Genomic DNA, 23,028 nt, shown 5'->3' with positions numbered 1-23,028 from the left:
CTTTGACATAGAAATGAAAACAAAGCAGTTGTACTGAGAAAAACCTTGATCCCTCTCCTCCAACTTGAGCCCCTCCAATGGTGAGTCAAAGTTGATGATAATGTAAGCGTCTCATGACACGTTGCAGCCAGCAAGTAGGTCAGATTTATTATTTATTTTTTTAGGTTTGAATAGCGACGTGATATAAGCAATTGGTGTAAAACTAACTGCCATTGGCCGGCCCTCCAGAATGAGCCGACTTAATTGGCGGCTCTCTGACAAGCACAATGCCTCGAAAAGACAACTTTGTCTTGCGAGAGCGAATTTCTGTTGAACAATGGGCCTATTTAAAACTGACTGGGAGCCTCGTTGTAAGCAGGATTAATGTTTGAATTAATCAGCACCTAGCTTTGCTTTTCTTCTTCTGTGATGTAGTGTCTGCAGGAGGACCGGGGCAGGGAATCCACACACATATAGATTAATCATTTATAGTCGCTCATCTCACTTGGTGGCAAACTGCAGGGCTTCATTAAAATAAAATCTGAATAAAAAAAAAACAACAAACAAACAAAAGGAACAAACACATACCAAGAAGATAAGTCGATATGTGAATGACATGTTGCTCGTTGTCCGTGAACTATCAGAAGGGAATTAAAGCTCTGGGTTCGGTTGCAGTGCAGCGGATCGAAGCCGGAGCACTTAGCTGCCCGCAGGGCCAGTGTTCACATGGGCTGCAAGAGAAGCCCAGAGGACATTTCTAATATAACTATAATTCTCCGAGACCTCAGCACAATTCACACTGCGGTCCTCCGGGCAGCCAGCTGTAATTCTTTATACACATGTAGCGCTCTGCGGGGACGGCCGTCTTCATAAGTTCCCAGCCCGAGCTAATCTAACTCAGGGGAGAGAGTCTGTGAAGTGACGTCACATGCAACATCTTTTATCCCCACTGGTTTGTGTCAGCTTGGGGTCCATGGTGGATGGGGGATGGGGAATGGGGGCGGGGGGGCTACTGATGCGATGTGATGTGCTTCTTTTCTGTTATTGCTCTCATCTTTCACTCTGCACCTCTCGCTGACACTTGCCACAAGCAGCGTTTTAATGGGGCAGTTCCACAGAGAAGAGATGAGTGGTGCTCGACTTTGGCCAGAGTGGGGTTAAATGGGGAGGGTGGGGGGTGGGGGGGTACTGTTGGGATAAAATGGTCCGCTCGTCAGTGAGAAGTGTTAATTACCGTCATTTTGCATGTACCTCTTTAAAACTACTCATTAGTGGAAACGCTGTAAAAATGTGAAAGGAAATCCTTGGCTGAGGTGGTGACGTTAACGTATTCATGGCAAAAAGACCAAATGTGACCACCGCGGTCTCAGTAAATGGATTACGACAAGCGTGTCTTTTTAATCCACTGGAGATTTCCTCAAATGAATACACAAAACACGAGGTAACAAGACTCCCATCATATTTTTGACAATATTTTTTTGGAGCTTTAATTTGTTCCACTCTTTTATGCGAAGATTTAACAGGACTGGCTGGAAAATCACTGCCAGCAGGCTGATTACACCCATAATTATCTTGACAACTTCTATCAATTTGACAATCAGTAGTGGGCAAAAATGCAAATGAGGTGAAATTCTGCTGTCTTGGAAATGTGGTTTTGTTATGGAACAACAAAATGTGCAGGTTACTTGAAAAACTGCAAGCGTTGACTCTACTATAGCAGTATATGTTTTGCACATTATGTCAATGGGGTCAATGGAGTACAAATCAAACATTGTGGTTTTAGCCAAAATTTGGAAGAAGAACATCATCATCATCATCATCATCATCATCATTGTCGTTGTGGGCCTATACGGCATGTAGTTTTGCTGTTAGAATATCTTGATATCGAAGTGTGCAGCAACTAGGCCACTAAAGTATCAGCAAGCTATGGTAGTAAAATCCTTAGGTGCATCGTCTGTGCACAAAAGTATGTGTTACTGCCTCAATATATTACATTTTTGTTGGCAATACGATATCAGAAGTCGAAAAAATACCGTGAGAACTCGCTTCATTCCGCTGTTCTCTGCAACGGAGATAAATATACGTTTCTGCTGAAAACTTTTCCAACACATAGAGGGATGCCAAGCTCAAATTAAGAAGCCGTAAACACAATTATTAATGTAGAATACCATCTGCTTCGCAATAAGTTTTTTCACCATTAAATGCATGATTACTCCTCATCTGAAATTGTGCCTTTCTGTTTGGTTTGTGCCCTTTCTGTTTGTCTAGTTTATCTGGGATTTGTCTATTTCCAGAAATCGAGTTGGTCTCTATCTGGCCGGACATTTCATGATCAGGATGAGAGTTTCCAGAGGAGATATGTAGGACAAACTGAATTTCTGGTCTTTGTATTCCTCCACTAGTATAAAAACCCCTTCACCAATAGACTGGATGAAAGGCATCAAAAATAAAATATTTTAATGACCGATATTCGGATGGCTTTTACAACAAACAACATTAATATTAAAACATGCTTGAGAGAGTCATTTGCTATGAAAATTGGCTTTGTCCTCATTTATGCCCATGCAGCACATACTATTATGCACCATAGCTAATTTCATGATGAACAATTATTCATTTCTATTTTAATGAAATAATCACCTGTTTAAAACTCAACTTATTATTGTTTTTTATCATGATGGCCTCTCCAAATCTTACAAAAGTACAGCACGCAGGAAAAACGAAATGCACTTCAATGATTTGTTTGTGTTGGAGCGCGTTGTAGATATAAGGAAACCTGATGTCTCGACAGGGAGGATTAGCTCAGCAGTGTGTCTCTGTTACGGCGAGTACAACACGAGAGCCATGAAACCCACCGACCTAGAACATTACACTTTCATAGCCCCTCTCCGAGGGCCCTCTGGGGTGCTGCGCGGCGCGAACCTGCCATCTCTGCAGGCCAGCTCGATTAGCGACTGACCTTTCATTATCGCCTGTACATCATCAGCGAGCCCCGGGGCACTGCGAAGAGCCAGTGCACCAAACTCCAATATTTTTTATTGATCGGCGTTACTGTGAAGCATGCATCACAACAGCATGGGCGTCTGGAAGAACCAGACAGTGAAATGTAGCAGGGATAATGATTTGTGACACAGCCGAGGCAGGGGCCGCTTAGAAAGAAGGAGTAATTGTTCAAGTTTGGGTTTCAAAGGAAACGCTGAATAAACAGGTGAGATTTTACCTGCAGATTTTCAATCTACAAAACCAAGAGTCCCCACAGTCTCAAACCCATTTATTCCAAACTATTTCATAAGCGATTTCGGTACGGAGCAATTACAATAAAGCAATTCAACCTAAGCAGCAATTAAACTTGATATTCAATTACAACACAACAAATACCAACAAATGTATAAATACACATATAAGTTTACAGAAAGTTGAAATGCTCAATAACCTGAGTTGTGTGTTTATCAATCAGCCATGACATTATAACCATGTGCCGAATGTTTTGGAGGTCTGAAGAGCTTTGAATTGACAGGGTATCGACGCCACTCGAGCTCTTGAAGGAGTGTTAAGGAATCCACCTCCATGATGTCAGCAGCAGATCTTTTGTCCTTGAAGTGGGACCTTCATAGAGCAGACTTGTTTGTCCAGCACCTCCCACAGATTCTCAATTGGATTGATATTTGGGGGGGTGGGGGTGGGGATTGGATGCCAAGTCAACACCTGAAACTGATTGTAGTGTGGTCTGTTGAAAAGATAAGAGATTACAATTTCCTTTAGAAGGGGGTACATGACATGACCCAAAGGTTCCCTGCAATCCTTGCCAGGTTTCTGTGTGGCAAACAGGAATCACAGGAAATTAAGTTCTATCTATTCCTGCCATTGTGAGTCTTGACAAATGTTTTTATTATTACTGTGACTGTCATTACTGTTATTAGCCACAAAACTACACTAAAATGTAATTTCTTTTTTGTTTTCAACATTTTCTACCAAATAGCAATCACATTCTTGCACTAAACACTACAGTTTCCTTCCACGTTGTGTAAAACACGAGGAATTGGTTTGTTTAAGATGTGAGCACTTCTCTGTACTGTAATGGTGCCTGCGAATGAAGTAACTCCCGGTCAATTGCAGAGGTTTTATTTTTTTCTTTCTGGTGGGATTGAAAGGAGGCTTACTCACTACAATATTTGTGCGGCAGCTTCTTTCCTTGAGTCAAAGGGACTGTGAAACCCGCTTATATCTTCTTCCTCAACCCAACAAAGCCGACTAACGTGTGGGTCAAAGTGCTGTGCGTTGTCATGTTCTCTATGCACTGTGAATATGTTTGCCATGAGTGCTGCTACGCCCGCTATTTCTCCACTGGCTGCCCGATGGCTTGTTGTTTTCGCTTTTTTTTTTTTTGAGTTTCGCTCAGACTACCTCGCTGTCAGGTTGATTTCCTTTGATGACACAACACTGATCAGTTAATGGTTTCTTGGGTTTTTAACGAAAGGACACAGTGAGCAAGATCTAGAGGTCAGTTTTGTTTCACTGACCAAAGGGTCAAAGACGACCTGCCTCTGACACAGCTGGAACTGAAGCGTGGTGACGCTCCTTTAACAAGCACCTCCATAGTCATGGCGAAGCAGCACCGGGTTTCAGACTGCGGTTCACTTTGATTCATGCTCTTTGATGCTGCAACTGTGAGGTGGCTGCAGATACTTTACAAGGATCCTTTATGTTGTGTGAAATTATTCATTTAGGGGCGCACGGCCCCGAGCATGAAAACCTTTACTTGAGAGTTGCCAAACACACCTCAAGTGCTTTAATTCCGTTACAGTGCTGACATCCACACATTTACGGGCGGTAGCTGATGGCCTCGGTCTTAATCAGAGGTGAAATGGCTGCTAATAACATGACGTCCTTTTGACAGATCACTGAGAAGCAGAACGACTCTCATTCTTTTACACTGAGCTCAGATCATTAAAGCAGTGATTCACAAGTCGTTCGCTGGTGGGAGAGATGAGGAAACTAGATTCATTGTGTTGTTTACAGCATGCTCTCGGTAAAAGGAAAGCTGCGGCGGATATAATAACAGCCGATTGGAGCCACTTTGATCTTGTCTTCATAACCACACTGCAGCCGCCTGAATATTTCCTGTGAGCTTTCAAGTGCAGAGACAGAGGGTCTTTTTTTTCATCTTATTTTCTTACTATTAACATGATAGCATCAAGGCCTGTTTGAAAAGGAAGCTTTCAGTTTAGGCCACATGTCAAATTATATTTTCTTAATCTGATGGTCAGGTTGTTAAAAAGGCTTTTTTCAATAGATATTAAGGCTTGGGTTGCAGTGAATTTTGTAATCAGGCCAACTGGGTCACGTAAACTGTGTGCGAGGCCATATGACGTGACATGCTCTGCTGCCTTACAGGTTATTTTGCCAAAATCCATGCTGCAGCTCACACTGTCCCAATTCTCATGTGTGTGTGTGTGTGTGTGTGTGTGTGTGTGTGTGTGTGTGTGTGTGTGTGTGTGTGTGTGTGTCTTCACGCGGATGTTTTCTGATCAGCTTGAACATCAGAAAGCTGCCTGGAGTGGCACTTTTCTAGTTCCCCCTCTGGACCACATGGAAAGCTGTTGTGCAACCAGATCAAAAAAGTTGCAACCTTCTCCCAGCTTCACTGCAAAAACAGAAAGAAATGAAGAATCGACGTCGTCGTGACTTTACTGCTGTGTAAGCAAATTAGGTCCAAAGCAAGAGACGTGCACTGTAGGTGAACTGTGTGGGGGGGAAAGAAAGTTAGCAGAGGGATGATGAGTGGGGACTTCTTTGTGTTAAAGCCAGGTTTTTTATTTTAAGTTGAACATAATGAGAAACCTCATGATAGTTGGAAGGGAGGGTAATACTGCAGGAGCTCCTTGTTTGTTCCCATCTCCGAACCGCTCCTCTGGGACTGCAGAGGCGTCGCCCACTCAGGCCCACTGTAGCTCACTGCTTTTATGCATGTTGGAACGTACTTTTGGCCAATCAATGTGCTTTTCTGTGAGCATTTTTCTCACCATATCTAAATATCGGTCGCTGCAGTGAAAACATAAAAAGCACAGGCGTTTTTGCAAGTCGCATGAGCATAATCAGAGACGCAGAATGCTGTGACTGTGAATATTTATCTGCTCATTTCAAACTAACTTGACAAGAAAAGTGGTAAATCAAAAAGGTCAACTCAAATCCAGTGTTCAATCACAAGCCCCTGTGATATTTCAGTGAGTGGGATGTCCTCAAAAGATACAACCCCACTTCCAAAAAGGTTGAAGATTATATGCAGAATATTAAAAGGACAGGATACAAAGATTTGAAATACTCATGGACCCATATTTTATTCACAGTTGAACACAGACAACACATCAGATGTTGAAAGTAGACCTTTTCATTTTGCCAATTTTTAATTTGATTGCAGCAATATAGCCCATAAAAGCCAGCAAAGGGCCATGTTGTTTATCACTGTGCACCATCCACTCTTGTAACAGCTGCCTGTAAATATCTGAAGTGAGGAAATTGGTTAATCTTTGCCAGATTCACCACCTGTGAAGCTCCACTGCAGTTTGTGGTTCAACATTTATTGAAGGCTATGCATTGTCTGAAAAGGGAACATTGAGTGCAAGTCATTCTAAACCTTGATATCCCTTCCAGCATTGTCAGTCTAATCTACCTCTAAATTCTCTTTTTGCTATATTTTACACTTACATCTGTAGTCTTTAGTTGCACTTGTCCCGACATTTGAAGTGTTGAAATTGTAAATGGTCTCACTATTGAAATCTGACCCCTTATCCATGTTCTATTGTGTATATAATGCAGATTTATGAGAACATAAGAATTTTTGCATCTTGTTTTTATCACACGTAACATATTGGACATTGTTCCAACCTTTATGTGACCCAGGTTGTATATTTTAAAGTTAAATAAGGGAGTGAGGGATGATTTATCCAAGCAAGAGGACAAAACAAAGAGAAGTACAATACTATGGGTTCATTAGGAAACTGTTTTGTGACAAATGAGACGACGGCGAGCTGCCATAGTCTAGGTAATAAATGGGAAATGCTGTAATTGAAAGTAAAGTGTTTCATACAAAGTTCTGCGGGGCTGCGTGTGTGTATGTGTGCAGGATCAAGTCTCAAATAGAAATCACAGGAGGTCCAGAGGGACCAGAAGCCCTCCAATACTAACACTGAGGACATAATGATTACACTGTATTACAGCATTGTGTCAAGCGCAAAAACTCCAGTTTTGGGGGTATGATTAAGATTTATTTCCTTTTGAAAATATACCCATAAATTTGTCATATGAAAACAATTATACAACCTTGAACATTTTTTATCACAACAGAATCACACAAGTTAACACCCATGTCCCTGCATTACAAAGAATTGCCCTTAATTGTTTTACAGTCCCCCCCCGCCCCCCCAAACATTTAAAACATTTTCAACCCAAGAGATGAAAAAAAGGCAAAAATTACACCCGCCTCCCCCAGATCCCCTAAACAATACAAGATTCCACTACAACTTTCAAACTGCCATCTATTAAATACCCAGAACCTCTTGGTTCCCCCGGCGAAGTATGGGACAAAATAGCTCAAAGTGGTGCAATCAAAGAGAAATGCGATAGGAAAGAGGGGTAGAATTCAACTCATAAATCTCTGAAGCTCAACTTTGTCTCGTCCCGAAGAGGGCACCGGCCAGTAAATCTTTGCCATTGTGTCTGGCCACCGACTCTTTTATATCATATCAGGGGATTTGTCTGGCAGGAAAATCTGCCCGTGATTTATTATGTTATAAAATGGGTTTAACATGCCGTATCTATCGCTGGAAGCTTTTCCACAACAATAACACCCGTGACCACTGCTGTTTCTCTGGAAAAAGCCACTTGTTTCTGCCGGGAAGTGAGCTCTATGGCGAGGACAAAGCTCCGGCTTCACACTCTCACTACATTATCCCCAGTTTAGAAAAATCCCTCATCTAACATTGAAGTCATTCCAAGGGTGAACACTGACCTATTTGAATTTTTTTTATTTATTTTTTTATATATATATATTGTGATTTTTGCATACAAACATAGATTATCCTCTGTTTTCTTTTTCACTCAACGGCAACTTTACTCTTGTTGCAAATGACCAAACAAGTACAAAGGCCTTGGGGAAAAAAAAAATAAAAATAATGCTTTGGACCCCATCATTCACTTTAATTGTTCTGTCCCACAGGAAAGGCAATGCGTGCACATGCACAAAGAAACGCACAAATGCAACATGCGCACATCGACGCACGCACTCTCGCACACACCTTTCACGCTGCAGCTAGGATGGGTGTTAGACAGTTTCGTCCTGACATGTTGCAGTGATGATAGCCCCCCACTGCCACACAGACGTCGCCCGTCTCTCCCAGTGGCTCCCTCCGTCACCTTGATGTCACGGTGAGTCGACAACATCATTACTCATCACATCACCACGACTCACATGCCTAGTGCAACACTATATCACTCCCATATTGATATGTTGGTTATAGTATTATATTAAGTGTACTGTATGAGAACATTATGTCATATAAACACGGTTTCATATATCACTTTTATATTCACATGTCCACTTTGTCACTAGATCACTGTCATATCGACACCCACTATAATAGTACATCACTTTTCGGTTGTCACAAATCCACTGTGTCATAGAAAAAAAGGACATTTTTTTTTTTTTTTCACTTGATATGTGTGCACTGTGTTTGTTGGCGCTGAAGTCGCCTTCCTCATTCTGCATGTATTCAAATCATTTTCATGTTGACCCGCCGCGGGCCGCTTGATTCTGCTACCTCCGCTGAAGCCCCATTGGATTTGCGGGGGACATACTCGATGTCAAAGTTGCTCTTATGGCGTCCTTTACCTCGGCTCCAGGCAAACAGAAGCAGGAAACAGAACACAACCACACCTAGGAAAGACAAGCAGCCCATGGCTGTGGATATAATGATGGTCTTCATGTCAATGGGGACTGTCATGTTGTACAGTACCGTCCCATTGCCCCATGTGCTGTTGGAGTCTGTCAGGTAGTTTGAGCTCCTGTTGCTATAGTGAGATCTGTCCCCAATGCCCAGGCTCTTCACAGCTAAAGAGGCTGACAGGCTTGCATTGCCAGCGGGGTTACTAGCGATGCACAAATACACCCCGCTGTCATGCAGCTCTGCTGCCTTGATCTCCAGGGTACCATCTGGCTGAACCTCCACCCTACCACTGCTCTTGGCTGTGACATAGCGTCTGTGAGGTGTAATCCAGACCACAGACGGCCGGGGCGCTCCCTCTGCCATGCAGCTGAGACGGGCAGGCTGACCCTCATCAGCCATCAGCAGCTGTGTCGTGTTGGGTCCGATCCGTGGCTTGGTGCAGGTCATATACCTGGAGACCAGAGGTTCTCTGAGGTCACGGAGAGGTTTCCCCAGGAGGTGCTCGGGTGCACTGCACTCAGGCTGTATGTCCAGAATCTGCAGGGCGGGGGGCTTGTGGCTATTGAGCAGCCAAAGCAATCTGCAGTCACACACTAATGGGTTTCCGCCCAGACAAAGCCTCTGCAGGCTGTCTGGGGAGGCAAACACTCCCCTCTGCAGGGAGTCCAGGCGGTTCTGTGACACATCGAGTAATTGCAAAGACTTGAGGCCAAGAAAAGCAAAAGGTTCTATAGAAAGTAGCTGAGCTCCTTGGAGGCGGAGCTCCAGCAGGTATGGGAGTTGACCCAGCTCACCCTGGTGGATGTGCTGAATGCGGCAGTAGGACAGGTTGAGGTGGGTGAGGTAGGGCAAGTTTCGCAGTGCTGAGCCGGGGAAGGCAGACAGGTTGGTGTTGGTCATGAACAATGTAGTGAGGTTGAGCCCGTGCAGTGAGAGGGGAGGCAAAGTGTCCAACCAGGGCCAGAAATCAATCTCTACATGGCGTAGACGCGATAACCTCTTAAAGGAGAAAGGCTTCAGAAAACTAATGCTCAGGTGGCGCATGCGCAGTTCTACCAAATTATGCAGATGTGCCAGAGCATCAGTGGGAACCACCGTCAGATTGGAACGTTCCAGGGTCAGACTTTGAAGTCCAAGTAATCCAGTAAAGGCCCGCTGAGAGATAAAAACCAGTTCATTATCCCCCACTTCCAGCGATGCCAGCCGGCGCAGGTCTTGGAAGGCATGATCCAGAAGAACAACCAAGCGGTTGTGGCTGAGATCCAGGCGGGTGAGATTGGTGAGGCCTGACAGTACACCAGCTGGAACCAGCTGGAGCAGGTTGCTACGGAAGTTGAGGGAGCGCAGGGCGAGCTGGGAACGGAACGACCCGGGCTCCACCACGCTGATGAGGTTGTCACTGAGATCCAGGTCCTCGAGCTGCTGGAATGAAGAAAAGTTGTCTGGCGTGATGATTCGCAGTTTGTTCTTGCTCAGGTCCAGGGCACGCGTCTCAATTGGAATGCCTTCGGGGATGCTGGGGAGGCGCTTGCGGTGGCAGCTGACTGACTTGGTTTGGGCGGAGCACTCGCATCGGGCGGGGCAGCTCAGAGCCGAGCTTGCCAGGAGAAGCAACAGGGCCCCGCCCAGGAAGAGGTGGCAGTGATGCAGGGCTGGGTGTCGCATGTCTCTTTTACCCACGTTGCCCTTTGTCATGGCACAGCTTCTTGTCCATACAGAGCACCATCACGAGCAAGTCCTGCAAGACACAAAACAAGGAATCAGTCAAAGCACTCTTAATCTGTATGTACTTGTCATCCTCCTCCATTGCCTAACCCTCCCCCCCATCCCCCTCCCCATTTTCAACCTTTTACGCCGAACATCTACAACTGTCAAGCACTCGCTTTAATGAACTGTCTTTTTTCTTGGCAAGGTGAGTATAATAGAATTAAACTCACAGCAGGAGCAAAACACAGGGAGGAATAGAAATATCAGCTGCAGGAGAACAAAAGAGGGGTGGGAAGTGGGGGGGGGGGGGGGTGCATTCATCACTGTGTTAGCACAAAAGGTTGCAGGCTAACGGAAGATGTTTTACGAGGATGGAAGACATCTCGGGCCAGTGGCGAGAAATGACCCTCGTTAGAGTGCAGTGAGGCTAAAAGCCCGCATGGATTTGTTGTTACAGTGAGTGCAGGACAATCATGTGCATGTGTGTGTGTGTGTGTGTGTGTGTGTGTGTGTGTGTGTGTGTGTGTGTGTGTGAGGGGGTGGCGAAGTTGCAAGTGTTCAACTAAAATAAAAACTAAATCGGAGATATGTTGGCAGCTTGTCCCCGCTTCTATAAATAAACCCACAGAGTTTACAGCAGTGTTAGCCAGCACGTCCAACCCCATCGAGGATGAATGGAAATAAATATATACGGCTCCCTAATAAGTAATCAACATAGTGAGTCATCCCACTGGCTCACCGCTTCATTTTACATTGATCCCACAAGATTATTAGCATTAGGGTTACCATGTTCCGGTTTTCTATTCACTTCTTTTTATTGCACATGACTTTTTCTTCATGGTTTGTATATTGATTGCGCTCATTTTCCCAAAGCGGCACAGTTGTGGTTGAATCAATCCGACGTTAGACTACACTCCGTGTTGCAAATCTCCACAGCATAGCAGCATATTCTGATCACAACACAAGCATATATGTGAATGACATTAAAGTTGCTCCTTGTTATTAAAAATTCAAAGTGATAAATACATAAAATCTGCATTATTGTGCTACTTATCCGTTTGTTTAAGGCATACATTACACTTCATTTACCCAGCACACTGTGACTTCCAGCCACTGCATGGGTTCGTGGCTGGGCTCGCGGATGGAAAGAGAGACACCAACAGAGTAATGAGGAGACGCAAGACACATGCACAGTTCAACAGTAAAACATTATGATCTCTGAGAGCCGAGTCGTGGAGAGTCTCAGAAAAAGGCGCAGACCTTTTCAGTGGGGGGAAAAAGAAGAAGAAGAAGGGAAAAAAACGTTGCAGCAGCCACAGGTTGTTGAATTGACAGATGGCTTCGGAGACGGAGAGGCTGACCATAATTGCCTCATTACCAGGAGTATCTTGCATTCTGCTCATGGCGATCTTTGCCAATTAGGTGTGCAAAATGTAAGACACATCTGTGAGCAGTGGAAATTTGAACATGATCTCATAAAGGCAAAAGGAGAAATGTGAGAAAAATGAAAGGTACCTTACAAAGAAAAAAAAAAAAAGGAGAAGCTTTTTTTTCCAGATGCTGGCGAAACCCGCAAAGCAAAAAGATCCTGCCAAGGTAAGCAGATGATGAGCACACAGACAGGCACATACCTTACTTTGATAGTGAAGTGAGTGACATTCAGAAAATAGCCGAGATGAGGCAGTGGGGAAGCGGCTCACTCTCTTCCCTCTTCCACCCCCCACTCCACCCGGCTCGTCAGCCGCACCACTCGCATCTCCATCTCTCCCCATCCTTCCCCTTTCACTCCTCTCCACCCCGGTTTTATCTCTCCGTCCTGCTCCTCCTGTTCGCACGTCTCCCAGCCTGACTCCCTTCTCCTCATCCCTCCCTCTCCCCGCCGGTCCTCTCCTGGCCTGGCAGAAGCCCCGGTCCGTTCATCAGTCCCTGCAGGCAGAGTTTTTATCGATCGCAGCGCAGACACATCAGATGCCAGGAATGTAGCCTTTAACAAAGAGCAGGCCGTTGCCACAGCAACTACAAACCCTTACTCCCATCCACTCTGTGTTGTGTGCCAATCAAATTAATGGAAAAAAAAAAAAAAGGGGGACGGAACAGAGTAAGGAGGGTCATATTATTATTATTTTTTTTCATATTCATTTAGCCTTCGTGTCGAGACGACGTCCAAATTGAAAGCATTTGTGGGGCGAAAAAAATTGAGTTTCACAGGTAGAGTGGAGCCCAGTTTATGCTGTTTCTGAGCTGTCATCCTGACCGCCGTGCTATTTGTCCACCTGTCTCATTGCCCATCCATCTGCTGCTCTGGTAACTATCCGTGTCTCTCCACCTTATTATCCGTCCACAAGCCTGCCTCTGTCTTTGTGTATTTATCAGTCTGCCTTTACCCGTCAGCCTCTCTTCCTCCCCTCGTCTCTCTGTTTAATAATTACAGTCCAGTTGTCTGTTGCTGCTGCGGTGGTGTGCGTGTGTGTGTAGGGGGGGTGGGGTGGGGGGGGTCTGGGCTTGGCAATGTGCTGGGTTGTTGTGTGTCAGCCTTTACCACGGCTGTGCTCGGAGAGTTGCTGTTGCACACAAAAACACCACCGCCTCGTAACTTATTTATCCTCAGAGCAGAACAAGCCCATGGTAAAATAGCTTCTTTTATTTTAACAAAAAAAAGAGTTGGATCACCCTTATCTGTTCCTTCTCCAGTTTTAGAAATGAACTCGAAGAGTATTCAGCATCTTATGAGGTCTAAAAGACTCTCTGAAGAAAAGCCCCTGTCACATTTACTGTCACATCATGAGTCCAAATCTACATTTCACCATACAAGTACTGATGAAAGGATGAGGATTCCCCAAGGACTGTAAATCATCTCCCTGGATTAGAATACGATTTCAGCACTTGTTCGAGTGCATAACCTTGAAAAATGACGTGGCTTTGATTCTCCGGAAGACCAGTCGCCCGTTTGATGTCCCAATCCATATCTGACACAGTGAGTCCACTGTCTTCCAAATGCTTTCTCTCTTTGCATATTCACATATTTCCCCCGAAGACACGTTTCTATCTTTGCAGAAACGGCTGAATGGATAATTGATAAGGGCCGATGGTATGGTTGGGAATGCAATAGTACTCTAGGCTCCCTGAGCAATTGTGGACAACATAAAAGAAAATCAAATAAAATGATTAAAATACAAGTGAATAAAAGGCTGTGTACAGAGCCTAAAAAGTTTTTTGTTTTTTTTTAAGTATAATTTTGCTGGTGATTTGCTTTTTTATTTCCCGATTTCCCTCAAATGTCTAACACAGGGATGTCAAACTCATTTGACTAGATACAGCCCAGTTTGAACTACAGTGGGACTGACCAATGAAATGACAACTTAACAACATTTAATTGTAATGTTTTGCCCTCAAAATGTTTTTCTTCATTCATTTTCTTCCGCATATCCGTTTCCGGGTCGCGGGGGGTGACAGTCTGAGCACTGTCACCCAGATCACAATGCACCAATTAAGAACCTTCCTGCAGGTGGTGAGCCCACGGGAAGGTGGCGCCCGGCGTGGGACACGAACCCACTACCCTGAGATTGTTAGTCTCATGCTCTACCAACTGAGCTAAATGTAAATGCTGGACTATATTATCAAAAAGTTCACATTCAATTCCATATATCTTAACCCTAACCAGTTAAAACTAATATTTTTTGTAGCTTTGATGCAAATTCTACTTCAAATAAGTCGACACTACTACAGCAGTAGCTCAGATCCCCAGAAAATAACTGAGACCTCAGTTACTTTCTGTGAAAAAGTTCCAATCAACTTGTACATCTTGTAATATCCCTCTGACTGGGTCTTCTTCTGGGTTTTTGCACGTACGTTTGGCAAACCTGGTCTTACAACATAAATCGTCCAACTCTACGATATTAGAATATTAATATTAGAGAATCAATAATTGTGACTTGCCCCTTTGGCCACTCGGTGTCATGTCTTCCTCTGAACAAAGACAGTAAGAATAGCCAGCTGAGCTTCAACTATTAGTCTTTCCCACACAGTTGTAAACACTGAAAGCATTGATTAGGTTTATACATTTCTTCCTCTAAGGAAAAGTTACAGAAGTTAGCAGATAATAAACATTTTTGGCAAAGCCATTCCCACCTACAGAGATTTACTGAGTTATTGAGTGGCCTGTTGTCTTGTTTTTAAATGTAGAAATGTGGCAAACCTCTGGCTTGAGGTTTGCTTCAGAGTCTTCTGTGTCTGTCTTTCTATGAAAAGCACCAAACTCTGTTGTAGTATCAAACAAAGGTTAATTGCGTGCAAATGAAAACAGAGAAAACAAGAAATGGTTGCTGAAGCCATCGTATTTTCTTTTCTTTCTTTTTTTTTCTAATTGTGCAACACAAGGTTGGAATTATCCAGATATTTACGCACTTGTTTTGATGAAACGCTCAAGTCTCCCAGCAAAATACTGGCCAGATTGGAATTGACAGGCGGCGAAAGGAACGGAAGCCAAAAAGCCAAGACATTTCAAACAGCGCTACGGGGATTCCTGAAATGTGGTGGAATTGTAAAAGCAACACTCATCAGACAAATGCAAACTGATTTCACAGTTACTGAACACAAAGTAACACCTTCAACAGGGGTTTTGCACTCACGACACTGATGACCTTTTAAAGCCGCACCAGTATTTTTCATAGTAACAATCGAGAACGCGTGATGCAATGAGGGACACTCGCAGTCAAGAGATCACAGATAATTATCACCCCCACTCTGCACTTCCCCTCGATGTTAATCGCGTTCATGTCATGTGGGAGGAAAGCTAATGAGAGAGATTCTCATCTTCAAGACTTGCAGGCATTCGTATGATCAAAAAAAATAAATAAATAAAAAATTGAGATTGCGGTCAGTATTTTTGTGCGAAATCGTAAAAGCTACTTCAAAAAAGTGTGAAAATATAAAATGATGGCATTTAACAGACTCATATAAGGCAACCATGTTTTTGTCTTTTACAAAACTGATTCTTAATCTGAAATAACAAAGCATGAGGATCTACTAGTATCTTTATGATCATTCTTTTGCTTCTAAGCTTCTAAACGTTCACCCTGCTGGCTGGTATTTCCCAAAGAAATCAAACTTTCCTGCAGGCCAACGGGGCTCGCATTGAAGTGCTGGAAATCCCCATAAGAATTCTGCCAATACATTCTCTACTCACTATTTGAAAAGCAACAAAAGTCTAAAGGAGAGCTGCTCATCATCTGTGTCTCCTGAACAAATTTGCAGGTGTTAGATGAATGTAGAGTCATTTGATGTTGCGACACCATGAACTGATGAACAAAACCAATCAAACTTGACAGGACCATACTGTCAAATGACACGTTGTTCACAACCAGACACCAGTGTATATTCATCTGAGCTTGAATAGTAATACTATGTTCCTTCCATCTTTTTTCTACAGTTTTACCCAATTCAGGGTCGCAGGACGTTATCCCAGCAATGAAACCAGGATAATAGAGAAAACCCAAACAAGCACAGGGAGAACATGCAAACTCCTGCACGATGAGGCGAGAGTGCTTCCCCACCAGTTTACAATGTTACGCAATGTAGGTTGCAATCATATTGTACACGATTAAAATACTTATAAAATGCTGTTAGATGAATATTAGTCCTGATTTGTTGCTGATTAAGTGACTGACCCACAAAAAAGTGAATAGTCGCAAATGATTCATTAATGATTCATTAATTACAATTATTGACATTAAAAAACGCTTGATAAAAGGCAAGAAGCAGGAAAATCAAGGACTTGAGTTCAGAGAAGATGCCATTCCTGCTAACCTTCAAAAAGTACTTCTTCCTTTATTACCACATATTTCCTAATCCCAGCGCAGGGACCTCCAGGGTGGGAAAGATGGAGGTGATAATTAACATCATCTGTCATTATTATTAGGTGACTTAGAACGTATTAAGACATGCCTGCAGTGCCTTGGAGTTACCAGCCATTCATACAACTCCCTACTTTTTTTTTTTTTTTTTTACCCAGCTGTGACGGGCTGACCCAGGCTGACCTTGGTGGGCCGCCTCCTCACTCTTCTCAAGCCGCACCGTATTTTTAGAAAGACTCGGAGCCAAACCGTGTCGCGGGGCAAGAAGGAAAACATACAAAGATCCCGCCGAGTTGTGGGTAAATGGTAATGGCGGAGGGGGGTCATTGAGAAGGGCAGCCTACAGGGTTGAGCGTTTTGGGATTTGGTTCTGAATTGGATTAGAGTCACAGCGAAACTGTAGAAAATCTGACAGCCGAAAAAAGGAGCTGTAGGGTGATGCATGAGTCACTGTGAGAAAGAGAGAGAGAGAGAGAGAGAGAGAGAGAGAGAGAGAGAGAGAGGAAGAAATAAGAAAAGAAGATAAAGTCAAAACACACAAAGAAATGAGCAAAGACACCGTTGCGAGATTAGATAAAGCCCCTGTTGTCCTGAGTTGCTGGCGATTTTCGAATGCGAGTTTAACCGAGCAAAGCTGGAGAAGCTGCTGATGACTCTTCCAGGAGACGTGGGTAATACTCGGCTGACGCCCGGTACACGTGTAGATTTTAATCTTTCCGCCAAGACGAACCGCAATTAGGTCCCTAAGTTTCATTACCACTCCGCCTTCCAAATCTGTGGGCTTCTGACGCTCACAGCAAAAAGGTTTTCAGTCTGGGAAGGTCTTTATTGGCCTGTAGCGGTACACGCTCGCACTCTAAATTACAGTATCGAAAGCCACACGGTTATTTATGAATTAATAATGAGCTTTATTGACAGAAAGCATCTCGTTTTCTTGCAGTCAGGTGTGCGATAAATCGATACGTTGTTTTCGTATTTTTGTGAGTCACGGGAGTGCAACTTGGCGCTGCGGTGGTTAGTCGCCAACCCGATGCATGTGGTTGGTCACGTTGGATGTTGGGTCCGATTTGTGGTTCCCTACTCTACATCAGAAAGTAGAGTTAAAGTCCTCTCTTCTCATCCCACAGGCTCACAATCATGAGGCTTTGAATTCGTCTGCGATTTCCTTGAAAATGTCCTTTTATTTTGGTCCTTTTCTCACAACCTCCGCAAAGGACTTTAATGTGCATTTTACAGTTGTCTTCTCATTTCTTTGAAGTTTTTTTATTCGTCACATTTGATCACGGCTCTCTTTCCGTGCTATTGCTTTCCTATTTGAATATGAGACGCAGGCTCGACTCTTCTGCTCTGGCCCATTTCCCGATATAACGGTGGCATGAATAATGGAATTATTTCACATGAGGACATTCACATGTGGGCGATTATTGTCACAGTGCGAGCTCGCACCGCACTCCTTCATGACAAGTGACCGGAAAGGACACGTCGCCGGGCTCGTCGTCCCTTTTTTCCACAATGTCAGTGTTGGTGCTCAAACATCCGTGCGTGCAAATTCTGTTTACAGCATTTCTACGCTCCCTCAGACAGCAGCCGTTGAATTAGCAAAACATGAGGAACACATATTCAAGTGATGAAACAAACAAAAAGACAAAAAAAACCTGTTATTGGGTCTTACTTTTGCGTGCATACAATAAAGCTGTGAGTCTGTTGTGGCTGGTGGTCTCAGAGCTCGCTTTAATTCACTGTGTATTTACTAAAAATGGTAATAAGCCAAATGCATTTTCTATTGTGGGAAATGTGGCGCTCGGCACACCGACTGACCACCCTGCAGGGTGCGAAATGTCAGTGGAGTTTTCAGGACGGCGTTGCTATTCGGAAGTTGAACCGTGTTCTCCTCGGCTAATTAGAGCCTGTGCATTCAAACTCTGCCAATTAACCAGCTCCTTTCCGCACCACTGCTCGTGTTTCCTGCGATGCGGCGGCTCGTGGAGCCATCGGCGGCGCATCCTGTCCTCCAGCATGTGGCTTGTTGTGCGTGAGCCGTGCCGCGGGCTCACGAGGGACGCCGCATTCCCCTCCTCGCAGATTTGGAGAAGTCCGGTTAATGCTCGGTCTGTGTTTGCTCGTACCGATAGACAGGGGGAGGGACTGTGTGCCGCGCCAACTCTCCACAACAGCCTTCAGAAGGGAAACGAAGAGCGGCGACACTGACGTGAGCTGCAACACAGCCTCCGGGGCGGTGGTGAACATACGAGGTGAACATAATGTTCCTCCACCGACTGGATGCCACGTGTGGCACGCAAACATCCAGTTTGTCACACACAAAAAAATATAACTAGCACATTCAGGTCAGGCTGGGCAATGTTGGCCTAAAAGAATATAAAATCTAGGGTTTTTTTTAAAGAAAAATTTGGGTTTCGATTAAATTTTCGATTTTTGTTTTCAATGCACTAAAAAATGAGTGCAGACATCAGATATATTATCAAAAGTGCAACTTATTTTGCTGTGATTGTCCTCGGAGTTAAAACAATCCCAAAATAAAAAGTAAATGAGACACTGTCATTCAGCAAATTCAAGCTTTAACCCAGGTTTAAGCAAAAGTGCAACAGCAGCTATGGAAACCCACAAGGAAGGGTAGAACGGAATGCAAAAAATGCCCCCCAAAAAAACTGTTTTTTGAAAGTTTTGTTGTTTTGCTTTTTTCGAACATCATGCATGAATATACAAAACATTTGAGGGCAAATAAATCAATATTAAATAAAATACTGTAATTACCATACAGGAGCAGTGCACAGGTTACGCTATATTATTCAGTCTAATATACACAGTACTTAGTTTTTGTGGCCATCTAATTGTTCCTAGTATTCCTCTCCTTGTTCCCTTTGTAGTTGCAGCGTAAAAGTGAAAATCTCCATCCTGTGAATCAGGTTTATGATGTTTTCAAGCAGTTTCATGGTGGTTGGGTCCCCCTGCAGCCAGCATTTGGTTATTGCCTTTTTACTTGGTCTCTCAGAAGGTATGAGTCTCCTTTACTCAAAGATTTCCCAAGTACATTGATATGAAAGAGAAATCCCGAGCGATATGGTTTTCTGATATTAGTTCCTCTACGTCCTTCCAGAATATTAAAAAAATTTGGGCAAGACCAAAATATATGAAATCAGTCCGCAGAAACCGTTCCACACTCGCTGCAGCAGGACACCTCTGAACCACTCCATTTTGATTTCTGGTTTGAGGAGAATAAAAAAAAAAAAATCTAATAAGATTCTTCCAACTAAAATCCCGCCACAGTAATGCAGTTGACTTTATAAAGGTACAGTTATCCACCACCAGGACAGTGATGTGTATGTCATGTTGAGGGGATTTACTGAGTTCGTCCTGCCGTCTCGACATCACATTTCAGACACCGGCTTACCGGGGCCTGTACAGCAAAGTATATGGCAACGTACACAGTTTTTACTACAGATATCTGGAGCTCTGAGGTTTGCCGCTTGCCACTGCCAAGCCTCACTGCACACTGGACCGATGCTGACACTTTTCACTGAGTGCATTCACACCAGTTCTCGAACAACACGGCATGTGAAAGAGTCCACCCAGGAGCAAATGAGATCAGAACAGAATATCAGTGGGAGACATGTGATCAAATTTCAATGTTTTTCTATAAAACCATCTTTAAAAGTTTGTCGTGACAGTGGGGCAGATCATTGCTTATTTTAGTAGAGTCTTTAAAATTGGGGTACAAGCATTAAAATTGGGCACACATACTCATCACTCTCCTCTCTTGATGGCAGATTTTATAATTGGAAGCCATTTTACTTTTTAAGATGTAATCGTTAAAAGTGAGTACAGAGTCACTGGAGCTGGAGACGATCCCAGCTCCGATTGGGCAAAGAAGCAGAATGGACTCCAGATTTATCACCAGTTCATCACCCATATTTACACTTTAAAGAGATAACCCAGGAGTCTGCAAACCTTTTTAGTCCATATTTAGTGTTTCCCTTTAGCGTTCACTAAAATGATGTTAAAATAACTATTTTGTCTAACTTTGGAAGCTTCTCTTCTCGTGTACTTTGAGTTGACAAATGTGACATTTCCATAAGAAGAACGGTTCAGTAGTTTGTCAAATAAGATATTTTTCACATCCTAGCATGTCTCCAAATATCGAAAGGTCAAGCAGAAAGAAGTAAATGGCTGAAACAGCTGAAAGTTTGGGGTTGTTTCAAAGTTGATGGGCCTTGATGGTCGAATACCTTTTGTCTCCCGTCTCATCTTTGGGACAACAAGGGGCTCTCATGAGAGGATCTAGGAATGTGCGTCGGCTAATAAGGGAAGAGCAACAAGAAGTAGAATATTATGGACGCGTTACAGGCGGGAAAGAGATTTATGAGTTGTTGCTGAGGGGGAAAAAAAAAAGTTACACTTGCAAAACTTGGATTATGATTTAGCTTTTCCAGGTCATATTTCAAAGTTCTGACTGTGGACAGAAGAAATGATCAAATGCAGTAAATATTTTTTTAATGATATCGTGCGATCAGCAGGTCCCAGTCAACATCAATCTTTGGACTTGTTTCACTTTATGTACATCTCTGATGATTTGCCCATCCAGACATGACATAGAGGAAATGTTAAAAAAAAAAAAAAAAAACAACAACCAAACAACACAAATTTATTTGTATATCTCAGTTGCAATACTGACAAATTCACCCGGTAATAAATCGTGTTAGTGCGCTATGTTTGAGCTTCTCCCACGAGAGCTAAACGTGAGACAATTGATCAATTTAACGCTTGAATTTCTTCAGATTGTAATAAAACAGTAAAGCTTCTTTCAGCTTCAAAAGCAGAAAGAAATGCCCCAGAATTACGTGAAAAGGCTTCAGGTTGTCCATAACTTGAGCTGTTTCAGTAAAAAAATAAAAAAATTAATTAATAAATCTCTGATATGCCACCACTGTTTATTAGATGTGACCCTTTATGTCATATTTATTCTAACACACACTCGGGATGCCGGGCTCATGTTTGAATAAATGGCTTTAATGTAAAAGTTGTGACCACAATCTTCCATGATCGGACCCACTGACATTTCTGTGTGCCTTCCTGAATTAAAGCGTGAGGTAAATGTCAGCAGCGTAAGATAAAAGCAGCAGTCAAGCAAAGCAGAAAACAGTGAGAACAGTGAGGTTGTTTTTTGGTGGGTTTTTTTTTTGCTTGCACACAGAAAGACTTAATTATTCCAACACGTCATTCTATGTCCTACATTTTCCATGTGTCTTTCTCCCACTTTCTGCTGAATATGATCACCAAGCTGTTTTAGTGTCATCATACAGATATGAGAAGATCTGCTTTTTTTTTTTTGCGTTAGTCACTAATGTTAGTAGCCTTTTAATTACATGAAAGTCTCATTATTTGCCATAAAAAGTGTTATACAGTGCAAAAAGACTTCAGTAATTGCACTTTTCCAACATGTAGACTGTGTTAAGTATTGAGTCTACAATTAAATTGGCTTTGCATTCATTTTTACCTTTAACGACGCATGGAAAATTCCCAGAAAAGCCAATATTTTGTGAATAAGTGATTCTAGTTTCAGTTTAACATGTGACTCCTTTGGAAATGGCTTGTGCCATGTTCTGCAAGCTAAATCCCATAAAAGGTTCATTACTGTCAACTGCCATTAATTAATGAACCGGTTAAGTAGTTATTCCATTAGCCGCTCTCTTTAAATCACGTTTTCTTTTCTTTTTTTCAAACACACATGCTTAAATCTGTAAAAAAAAAAAAAAAAAAAGCGTTGTAAAATGTTAATCAATATGCACACCACATTGTGCATTTAGTCTTTGTACCACTTTGTATTCCACCTGGGTGCTGTTGTCACAGGAGGAAAGTCACACAGTAATCACACTGGGTGAAATGATTGCTTGAAAAGATGCCGTTGCATCATTTCAATGGCTGCTTAGGTTTCCCACAAAAAAGGAATAATCGGATTTTCCACGGTGTGTCGACCAGCGTTGTGTTCCCCCACCTAAGTGTTTGGAGGAAGCGGAGATTTCTCTCACCCTCTCCCACTCGCTTTCTTGTTGTGGCTTATAAATCCGAGTGTTACTTGAAGGACACTCACCATATTAGGTTTCTGTCTAATTTTAGTCTCGGGAGGGAGAACTCATTCATTTTGCATGGTATATGTATACCACCACTGATTCATAGGCCCCTTCCTTAGTGGCCAAAATGAGATTTGTCATAGTGCATTACACAAGTTTGCTCCTGCCCACGCTCTGATAATCGTATCTCCTGGACACAAGTTCTGCGTTAACATGTTTAAAAACTGTATTATAGTTGAATTGTGACTTTCAGCAGTGTGCGGGGGGGGGGGGGGGGGGGGGGGGGCTATATGAGGCCCTACTGCAGCAGGGGTCTGGATTAGGATTATCTTTTGTCAAGCTTGGGTGAAAAACTAACAACCATATCAAAAACAGCAAAACGTGCCATGCAGCAGTATAATGTATGGGGAGGAGGCCTTAAACCTCAGATGGTACCATGAAAAAGAGGAGCCATTCATTGAA

The 23,028-nt window shown here is 43.2% G+C and overlaps 1 protein-coding gene across 2 annotated transcripts in view; it reads right to left on the bottom strand.

Annotated features, from left to right (window-relative positions):
• Nucleotides 1-8,159: 8,159 nt before the first annotated feature.
• Nucleotides 8,160-23,028, bottom strand: part of lingo2b (leucine rich repeat and Ig domain containing 2b) — a 44,683-nt gene continuing 29,814 nt past the window's right edge. Inside the window, exons 1-2 of one of the 2 annotated variants that reach the window (XM_080480690.1) lie at nucleotides 12,265-12,408; nucleotides 8,686-10,659 (exon numbers count right to left, since the gene is read on the bottom strand). In XM_080480690.1, the coding sequence (XP_080336816.1) occupies nucleotides 8,748-10,616 (1,869 nt within the window). In that variant the 5' untranslated portion in view covers nucleotides 10,617-10,659; nucleotides 12,265-12,408 and the 3' untranslated portion in view covers nucleotides 8,686-8,747. Of the gene's footprint in view, nucleotides 10,660-12,264; nucleotides 12,409-23,028 lie in introns of those variants that run through there. The other variant, XM_080480689.1, reaches the window with a different exon arrangement.

The sequence above is a fragment of the Lipophrys pholis genome (genome assembly GCF_963383615.2).
Source record: "Lipophrys pholis genome assembly, chromosome: 14".
Classification (NCBI taxonomy): Eukaryota; Metazoa; Chordata; class Actinopteri; order Blenniiformes; family Blenniidae; genus Lipophrys; species Lipophrys pholis.
The sequence above is the reverse complement of the archived record's forward strand: the minus strand, read 5'-3'. Positions and strand labels throughout refer to the sequence as shown.